General features: G+C 39.8%; 1 protein-coding gene across 1 annotated transcript in view; it reads right to left on the bottom strand.

The window, feature by feature from the left end:
* Positions 1-10,615, bottom strand: part of LOC110302686 (E3 SUMO-protein ligase RanBP2-like) — a 50,487-nt gene extending 39,872 nt beyond the window's left edge. The window contains 5 exon segments of the mRNA XM_029482969.1: positions 406-660; positions 1,152-1,304; positions 2,425-2,536; positions 3,804-3,871; positions 10,225-10,615. Coding sequence (XP_029338829.1) covers positions 406-660; positions 1,152-1,304; positions 2,425-2,536; positions 3,804-3,871; positions 10,225-10,296 — 660 coding nt within the window. The 5' untranslated portion in view covers positions 10,297-10,615.
* Between the last annotated feature and the right edge of the window lie 210 nt (positions 10,616-10,825).

Genomic DNA, 10,825 nt, shown 5'->3' with positions numbered 1-10,825 from the left:
TTTTAAAGATTTATTTATTTATTATATGTAAGTACACTGTAGCTATACTTCAGACACTCCAGAAGAGGGCGCCAGATCTCGTTACGGATGGTTGTAAGCCACCATGTGGTTGCTGGGATTTGAACTCTGGACCTTCGGAAGAGCAGTCGGGTGCTCTTACCCACTGAGCCATCTCACCAGCCCCCTACGCTAGCCTTTTAAATAAAAATATCAAACACACACACAGAGCAAATTATAGGTTATGAAAATGAGTTTTCACATTAGCCTTATAAATAAAAATACCAAATACACACAAAGACTCACACCAAATTTATTTTCCCAATTTATCGATTTAAATTGAGGTTGGCAAAAATTTCATTTTATAGCTGTGCTATATCAATGAAAGAAATTGAAGTGTTAGAACACTGTAGAGAAACAGCTTTCACCTACCTTAAGAGTCTGTACAACACATGAATTCCATTCTAAATTTGAATGTAAAGCTGTGTTCCTGTCTGCCTCATGGCAGTGGGCCACAGCATCCTTCAATCTTTTATTTGAACGATAAAGCTCTACTAGTCGGATATTTACATGAATATCATCAGGTCTTGCATAAAGTTCTGACTGAATCAAGTCAAAAAGTTTATTCCATCCATCTTCACCTTTACAATCTAACAGTTGTTCCTATATGGGAGAAAAGTCATTAAATGTTGAGTAATTTCCTCTGCTTCCCAAGTACTGGGACTAAAGTCATGCACTACTATGGTAGGCTACAACACATTTCTTTGTAATAGTTCTAAGCTTTTGACCTGTAGATAATTAATGAACCAATGATTTTATTCCAGAGCTTCATTTACACCTTAGCTGCACACACCCTCACCTTACTTCCACTGATTACAATATGATACAGTCAACCATACCAACTACACTGTACAAACTATGAAACTGTATAATCACTAAAACATGATTCCAGAAAAATAACTGAGATAGCATTTGTAAAGTTTTATGTTACCCAGTAAGACAACACTCAGAAATGTATTAAAGGGATTACTTAAAGAAAGCAGGAACATGTTCTTCTGTTAAGTTGCTACTAAGAAGTATTTAAGCTTCAAAATACTAAAAATGATTGTATCGTAGTTTTCTCCATTCATAAGTTTCTTGGTTTGAGGCTTTACCTTTAACTTATAAATGGCAGGACTTCCTGGGAAAAGTTTGGCTGCTCTTTCAACCCAGTATTTTGCTCTTCCATCAGTCACATCATTTTTACAAAGCAATTCTGCAATCTTCAACACAAGATCTTTTTGCGTTGGGTTTAATTCCACTGAACGCTGATGTCAGAAAAAAAATACCGAAAATAGAAAATTTAACTTGTATACATAAAGTACATAAAGTCATCAAAAAGCTGTGCACATTAAATATTATCTATTTTTCAAAGACTTTTAAATTTTTAAAAATTATATGTATTTGCACATGAACACCCACATGAATGTAGGTACACAAAGAGGCCTAAAGAGGGTGTCAGATGCCCTAAAGCTAGAAGTACAGGTAGCTGAGCAGTTCCATATGGGTGCTGGGACCCCACTCAGTACGAGAGTAGAAGCAGTCTTCTGCTGAGCCTCTGAAAATCCTGTTCCTAAATGATGTTAGTTTAAAGCTGGGCAAGCATCCATAGTTTTTTGTGGAGTGGTGTGGTGCCCCCATATGCCACACTTTTCATTTCAGAACTCAGGAGGCAGAGGCAGGAAGATCTGTGAGTTCAAGACCAGCTTGGCCTACATAGCAAATTCTAGTTCAGCCAGCACTATATAAGATGCCCTTGAAAAACAAAGCAAAAACAAATTTTTGCAAGAACAAATCAAATGACTTTTGCATTACTTAGGAAAATTAAAAGAATAAATGAAATCATTATCTCTGACCTTTTTTTAAGTTACATTTTTATTTATTCTGGATTCCAGGGGTGTATGTACCACGGGACCCTTTTTTTACCTTGCAGGTTGTAGGAATCAGACTCAAATGGCCAGCCTTTGCAGCAGGTGCCTTTACCAGCTGGGCCATCTCACCAGGATGGACTTAAAATTTGTGTTTTAAATATTCAAAATCTCAAGTATGTTCCAAGCGAAGCCACTTAGCAGTGCTGAGGTTTGTTTTCACTCCGTGGATAAAATGGGTGTGGTTATCTATTACATACCCTGGGTTACTTATTCCAACCCTGTAAGGTCATATGTTTCCTTTAAGCATGTACTGCTTTTTAGCCTGCTTGTAGTATGTCTGTGCACTCTGTATGTGTCAGGGAGGCCAGCGAGATGCCAGATGCCTTTGAACTGGAATTACAAAAGTCTGTGAACCATCATGTGGGTGCTGGGAAGGAAACCCAGCTCCTCTGGAAGAGCAGCCTGTGCTCTTAATTATTCCAGTCTCATATAACCTGTACTTTAATCATATAATTACCTTATAACATTCTACAGCTTTGTCTATATTTTCTTCGACTTCATAAAGAAGACCCAAAAATCTGTGGGCTTTAGGGTCTCTCTCTTGCACATTAATATACGTAGAAATGTATCTGTTTTAAAATACAAAAATAACAAATTAAACATATATTGTACCTAGTATGTACATTAAAATAATTTAAAATAAAAATACAACTAGACTGAAATACTGATAGTAGATTACAGCCTAAACCAAGCAACCATCCAATTATTTTATTGTAGCTCAATTACTGGCTACCATTACTTATTTAACATAGAGTTCAAAAATATTCATTTCAAAGTAACTAATGACCATACAGAGCTAATAACATGTTTACACATTTTACTGTTTTATTCATGATTTAGACACTTTTATTTTATGTGTATCTAAGTGCCAGCATAAAAGTATTTGTGCCACAATGGTGCCTGGTGCCCATGGAGACCAGAAGGTGGCACCAGGTCTCCTGGAGCTCAAGTTACGGGTGTTAGGAAGTCCCCACTTCCTCTTCAAGAGCCTCTGAGCACTCCTAACCACTAAGCCACCTCTCCTGCCCCTCATTTTACTACAAGTGCTATATTCCTCAAATAATTTTCCACTGCTACCTACCAGAAATGAACACATAAAATGTTTTTTCTTCCTGATCACACTTAATAAAGCATTGAAGAATTTCACATAAGATAAGCAAAATGATTATAATCTACAAACAATAAAATTTTAAAGTGAAAATATGTAAAACACTAAAGTTTCCCAAACTAAGAGAATAGTGTCTAAACAAGAAAATGTATACATAAATACATTATGTCATACATAAAATTCATCAGAGAGATAAGTAACTACGTGTGGCATTAAAGAACTATCCTTTTAAACCCAAGGCTACATGCAGCCTTTCTCACTACCAAGTCCCCTCCTCTTCCTATCACTGCTTTCATATTTTCTAAGTACATCTGTCTCCTTTTGAACTTCCACCTCTAGGCTACTGAGTAAGGAAGTGAGAACCAGCAAGTCTCTTGCCTTATTGACAAGACAGCAACTGCTCAACTGTCAGCACTTAGTCTGTGTGTTGCTTATCTCCAGCCACCTGAAGCACCAGATATCTAACCAAGAAGAAATTTACAAACAGGAATGAGCTCTTTCATCCTACCTGAGAGCAATTTTAGAAAAAGTGTTTTAAACCAAGTAATTTCTGCACTAGATATAAACAGAAAGCAGTAAGAAATACTTGTTAGAGGTTCAATCTAACAATTGTCTGAGAGCAGTTAATTCCTGATTCCAGAATACACTTGAAAGGAAAAATGTGGTTTTTAGCATTTTTCCTATTACAAGGATGAAAAATTAAAACATATTTCCAGTTTGGTACTTACTTTTTAGCAAGATCATATTCTTTAGCTTCATAGTACAGCTTTGCAAAATAGAATCCTTTCATTGACTTCTAAAAAAAAAGAGTTGAGTGGTTTTACTGTTCACATTTTTAAATATTGCACTTTTTCAAAGTACAAAAGAATGCCCTAACAAGTTTAATACTATTTTTTTATATAAAAGGTAAAAAATGCTGCCTGGTGTTTTAAAAGTTAATGGTTCCAAATATTATAATTTCTATCATAAAAAATAAATTCAAGGATAGTTAAAACAGACATCAAAAGCTACATTTCAAGGCATGTAAAGTAATTCATATCTGTAGTCCTAAGCACTCAGGAAATAGAAGCAAAAAGATCATGAGTTCAAGGCCATCCTAAACTCAAAACCAGCCTGAACTTACAGACAGACAGAGACAGAGACACAGACACACACACACAGTTTCACTCACTCTGACTGGCTAGGGATGCTTGGCCATGTATTACCCAGCATGTTTTATGTATTACCCACCAAGTATTACCCAGCATGTTTTGTACTGATTCACTGGCATCACTCTACAGAGAGGTACACAGAAAACAACTTTTCTGGAGAAAGAGACATACACTAGAAATCACTCTTTTCCTACCATGTGTAAGAAGTCTCCTTGGGAAAGCATTTCAGAACCATTAAGGTACTGGGAATTCCCTGGTCAACGTACTATTTTCTTTACAGGCCAGTGTTTTACACAAGGATTTTAAAAGGCTAAAATAAAATTTGGTATTTCGTTTTGGTTTAGGTTTTTGTTGTTTTTTTTTTGTTTGTTTGCTTGTTTTTTTGTTTTCCGAGACAGGGTTTCTCCGTATAGCCCTGGCTGGCTGTCCTGGAACTCACTCTGTAGACCAGGCTGGCCTTGAACTCAGAAATCCGCCTGCCTCTGCTTCCCAGGTGCTGGGATTAAAGGCCTGTGCCTTTTTTTTGTTTGTTTGTTTTTTAAAGACAGGATCTCACTATGCAGCCTTGGCTATCGTGGAGTGCAGTAAGTAGTAGAACGGGGATAGCCTCAAACTGAGAAATCTACCTGCCTTTTCCTCCCAAGTGATAGGATTAGATATATATCACATCTGGCTTTGAGATCCATTTCATACCCTCAATCTTTATTAGCATAAACTGACAAGTCCAAAATCCAGTCACAAGATTGTGTTCGAGGGTAGAGAAATAGTGGCTAAGAGTAGCACCCACATGAGAGCTTACAACTGTAACTCCAGTTTCAAGGATCCAATGCCCTCTTCAAACCTCCATAGGCACCAAGCATGCAAGTGTATATACTTACATGCAGGCAAATCACTCGTGCACATGAAACTAAAAACTAAAAGTGGACAGCGGCTTTGGAGACACAAGTATTTGTAGAGAAATTTTGTTTTCAAGGGGTGAGGCAATCTTTTTTGTGTGTTCTTATTTATGTGAAAGATAATTTACCTATCTTTGGACTGTTACTAATAGAACTGGTTCAGACATTAGTGACAGATAGTAGTTTTAGTCTGCTACTGACTGTTTCAGCAATTATCTTTCAGAAGCGGGGTGTGGGGTTGGGAACTAAAATAGATAGCTCGTGTCTAAATTAATGAACCTAAACCATTATCAGAACATTATAGCTGAATGCATCAAGGGGAATACAGCACTGTTTCAGCTAGTCTCTCAGTGTCCTCTGACTCAGTCAGGGCACCACCATTCTAACGACATTATGCTAACACCCCACAGTCCTGATTGGTTTTTTGTAGGAGTTTAATCCATCCCTTCAACTATAGGGCCCACTTAGGTAGGAAGACCCTGGTCACAACCACAGAACCACCAGTGGTAGGTACTCAACACACACTAAAGAGCACATAAATCTTCATAGCCATGACTTCCTTAAGATCAGTTTCATAGTTCCAACAATATAAAACTTTACCCTTTTCCTTCTATTACCAACTTTTCTCCATAAAGTTTGTATCCATTTGTTCTATTCAGTATTAGAATGTATAAGAACATCTGTCCTTCCCCCCTCCCCCATTTCTTCAATGTCTGATAACTTAGTATGCAGAAGAGGGGTTACAAAAGCAAGACTGATTTTTTTTTTTTGTTTGTTTGGTTTTTTTTTGTTTTTCGAGACAGGGTTTCTCTGTGTTGCCCTGGCTGTCCTGAAACTCACTCTGTAGATCAGGCTGGCCTCAAACTCAGAAATCCACCTACCTCCGCCTCCCAAGTGCTGGGATTAAAGGCGTGCACCACCACCGCCCGGCTTGCAAGACTGATTTCTTTTTTTTTTTTTTCGAGACAGGGTTTCTCTGTGTAGCCCTGGCTGTCCTGGCACTCACTTTGTAGACCAGGCTGGCCTCGAACTCAGAAATCCGCCTGCCTCTGCCTCCCGAGTGCTGGGATTAAAGGCTTGCGCCACCACGCCCGGCTCAAGACTGATTTCTTAAGCAATGAAATTGTTTTCTTTGCTATTTACTTTAGTGGTAATATGCTAAGAAAAGCTATTCTCACTTGAGATTCATAAAATTTTCATCCCTATATTCTTTCAGTTTCTCTAAAATTACTTTGAAATATAAGACTTATTTTTCCAAGTAGTATATATACACTGGAGCCTTTGTTTCTAAAACCAACCATCAATTTTCAAGCAATGCCTACTAGATAACCCACCCATTAAACAAAGCAATACCTTTCTCCATATTTTGGAAAGAACCAAATGTTCACGTGTAACAGAATCCGGTTCTGTTTTGAAGCCATCTTCTTGCTCTGGCACAAACTGACCTGAAATGCCACTACAGCCCAGGCTGCAAATGAACTGGGGTTACCTAAGGTTATGAGCTACTATGCATTAGGACGTATCTTTTATGTGTTGTAGTCTTAATTTATTAATACCTCTTTCTGCTACCCAACTTTACAAATGATTTACAAGATTATATTTGAAAATTGAACATGACATGATAATAGCAAGTTGTATTTTACTTTCAAATTTTTTTTTACACTTTATTTATCCATTTTACTTGTCTGCATGTAGGTTATGTACACCACATACCTGTGTGATGCTGGAGGAGGTCAGAAATCAGTGTTGTATCCCCTGGAACTTAAATTATGAGCCACCAAGTGGGTTCTGAGAACTAAAACAGTGTCCTCTGCAAGAGCAGTAAGTGTGCTTAACCTCTAAGCCATCTCTCCAGCCCCTTAAATTTTTAGCTAAGTCAGACGAACTTGTAATTCAGTATTAGCTTTAGTTATTCAAAAACCATATTAAAATATACAATCAACGTATATATCTGCAAGTTCACTAGGACAAGTAGAAGAAATATATCGCTACTATAAATTTGTAAACTATATGAACATAGTATTTAAGATAACTGGGGCTGCAGGGGATCTGATGCATTCTTCTGGCTTCCTTGAGCACAAGCACACACAAAGATACATAGACATACATGTAGGCAGTACACCTACACACATAAAAATAAATTTAAATTTTTTTTAAAGACTAAAAATAATTAGGACTGACAACGTGGCTTCAGTAAGTAAATATACCTGGCATTAAGCCTAAAGACCTAAATCCCATCCCTAGGCCTCACATGGTAGAAGAGAACCAACTGCAGCAAACTTACCTTTAACTTCTACACACGTGAGCATACACATATACATACATATACATACACATACATACACATACACACACACACACACGCTCCCAAAATAAAATGTAGTAAGGTATTAAGCTTAAGTATCAAGCAGAACATTGGTGAGCAAGCACTCAAATGTTTTTATATCAATGTTTGTTGCATTATATGTATTAGGCAAAAGATATAAACAACCTAAGTGTCAATCAACAATGAATGAATAACCACATGTGGCATACCTAAGGTAATATATTATCTTATAATGTTAACTTATAAATATCTTATATAAATATCTTATAAATTATCTTAAAATATTCAGCCACTCACAGCTCCCCACAAAAAAGTTGGGCAGTGGTAGCACACGCCTTTAATCCCAGCACTCAATGCCACTATAGCAGAAGAAGCAGGCTGCTCTCTTGAATTCAAACTAGCCAGATCTACAAAGTTAGTTCCAGGATAGCCAGGGCTACACACAGAAACCCCATCTGAAAAACTATTTAAAGAATAACAATAAGGGCTGGAGAGATGGCTCAGCAGTTAAGAAAACAGACTGCTCTTTCCAGAGGTCCTGAGTTCAATTCCCAACAACCACATGGTGACTCACAACCATCTGTAATGGAATCTGATGCCCTCTTCTGCTGTGTCTGAAGACAGTGACAGTGTACTCATATAAATACAAATAAATCTTTAAAAGAAATGATTAATAGTAGTAATAATAATAAGGACTTAATAAGGAATAAGACTCCCAACACCTGCTACAACATGGATGACCTTAAAAATATACTAACAGGACAAATATAAGATCCTACAAATGAAAAATAAAAAATAACCAAATTCATAAATAGAAAAAGAGGTCACCAGGAACACAGAAAAGAAGGGCCTGTGGCATTACTTCTTAATAGAACGAGTTTGGCATCATCTTTTTAAAAAATACAAAAAAAAAAAAAAATTGGAAATAAGAATTATAACTGAGCCGGGCATGATGCGCACCCCTTTAGTCCCAGCACTTGGGAGGCAGAGGCAGGCGGATTTCTGAGTTCGAGGCCAGCCTGATCTACAAAGTGAGTTCCAGGACAGCCAGGGCTATACAGAGAAACCCTGTCCAAAAAAAAAACAAAAAACAAAAACAATGGAACTAGTTAAAACAAAAAATGTTTTATAGTTGTCATACTATCCAAATCAATAATAACCAACCCAACCAACCTTCGATAAATATTTAAAAAAAAAAAAATGGTAGCAGGATGTGGTGGCACACACCTTCAATCCCAGAACTCGGGAAGAGGCAGGTGGATCTCTGTGAGTTTGAGGCCAGCCTGGTCTACACAGTGAGTTCCAGAACATAATAGAAACTCTGTCTCAAAACAAAGAAAAACAACTCAAAAAGTCATATTTGAATATGTAGAGACTTTGAAATGGTTCCTAACATAATTTAACAACCATTTACACATTTACATACAATTAATACAATAGTATTAGATACTTTAGTATGCTTTATCTGAAATGGTTGGCATTTTTAGATTTCAGGGTCTTGGTTCTTCAGTGTTTGTTTTTTAGATTTCTAAATATCTTCAAGCATGTTAGATATCCTGGTAAGAGATCCTAAATCTAAATATAAACACATTTATCTAAAATGTACACCTTATAGACAGAAACCTGAAAGCACTTTCACATAACTCTTGTACCCTAGCATTCTGATTTTGATCCATCAGAGGAAACTGGGTGTAAAATTACCCACTTTGGGCATACCAGCACTAAATGAACTTGAGACTTTTAAAATCGCTTTGGGGGAGAGGGTTGTAGATTTGCTGGACTGATTATTTAGCCTGCAGAAGCCATCTAAAGAAGAGACTTTAAAGTAAGTAACAACGACAAAAATTATGCCATTTGACTTGTATGTTCACGAACTTTGGTTTATATAGATGACCATAAAACCCTCAGAGACAGAATGTAAAAAAAATAATATACAACTGAATTGGGCGTTTGTAAACAAAAATCGAAGTCCTGACTTTTGTATCTCAAAGTCTGCCCTAAATGTTTAACACGAACCATCCTCGGTAACACTAACAAGGTCAAAATGCCGTTTACTGATGAAGAGTCTACACTGTACCAAATTAGTTTACAAATGGCAGAACTTGATTGTTCAACACACCCCCTCCCCCGCCCAAAAAATAACTGACTCTAGAGCCTCTGTACATCTCTCTCCACCGGCCAACACTCTTTAAGAACCCAAAATAAAACACAACACGTTAATGATCTTAAACACACACACACAAAACACGTTGCGAAATAGCGTTAGAAATGTTAAGGTATTGCAACTACCGCCTAGAAGGAATTCCGACTAGCAGCCTCCAAAAGGGGTTTGGGGAAGCGGGGCACAGCACTAGAAGACTTAAATTATGGGCCTTCCGTGTCGTTTATGCTGACGCGCCCTTCCTTCGCGCCCTGCTTCGTCCGTGGAGCCACCCACACAACCGCGCAAGCCCACCGCCGTGCGGTGTCAGCCTCCCCGCGAGACACGGCAGCCGTGACAGGGCCTAGCTATCCGGGAGACCGACGGACGGCGCCGGGCGGGCGAACCCCGCAGAGCGCCCCACGCCAGCCTACGGAGCGGAGGCCGAGGAAGCCAGGCCCGAGTGGGCCCGCGGATCGCCATGAAGAGGAAACGCTGGCGGCCGCAGTCCCCACGCCTCCGGTACTCAGCAGCGCCACGCCGCCCGCGACCGCCTCCACTCCAGCGGGGAGCCGAGGCCGCCGAGAGCCATGACGCCGGCGCCACCGCCACCGCCACCGGGCCAGACTTGCTTACCTCTCGGGGCGACGGGGCGGAGCCCTGCACCGAGGCGATGTACCGCTCCACGTCGGCCTTGCTACGCCTCATCGCGCCGCGGACCAGGCTCCCCGGGAGCGGCAGACCAGCCCTGGGGCCTACAGCGACTGCGGGCTCCAGGAGGTGAGCGCCGAACACCCGTGACGCAGCTCCGTCGCGAGCGGATGGGGACAGGGCGTGCGGCGCGCGTCATCACTGTGCGCCGCGCTGCGGCCTGGAGCGCCTGCTCTCTGTCACCCCGCCACGCCCGCGCTCCAGACCACGTGACCGTTTCGCAAACGATCTAGACGAACTCCCTTTCCCCGGGAAAGGCTTTATAAATCTCACTGGTGCTACGTCACAAAGCGGACCTAAAATGGCAGTGCGGCTGGCAGTGCCCTAAATAAATCCGACCTTTTCGGGTGCTGCATCTGGTCAACACTTGATTTCCTTCTAAAGAGACAAACGTCATCATTGCCTCCGGTTTCAGCAGAATAAAGATTAATATTGGTTGGACAGTGTCTTTCTGCTTAGATAAATCGGTGTGGAAATATTAGCGTTACGTGATGAGATGCACCTCACGGGGTAGTTGACGGTTAGG

Source organism: Mus caroli, chromosome 10 (genome assembly GCF_900094665.2).
Source record: "Mus caroli chromosome 10, CAROLI_EIJ_v1.1, whole genome shotgun sequence".
NCBI lineage: Eukaryota > Metazoa > Chordata > Mammalia > Rodentia > Muridae > Mus > Mus caroli.
Note: the sequence above shows the minus strand (reverse complement) of the source record. Positions and strands in the feature narration are given on the sequence as shown.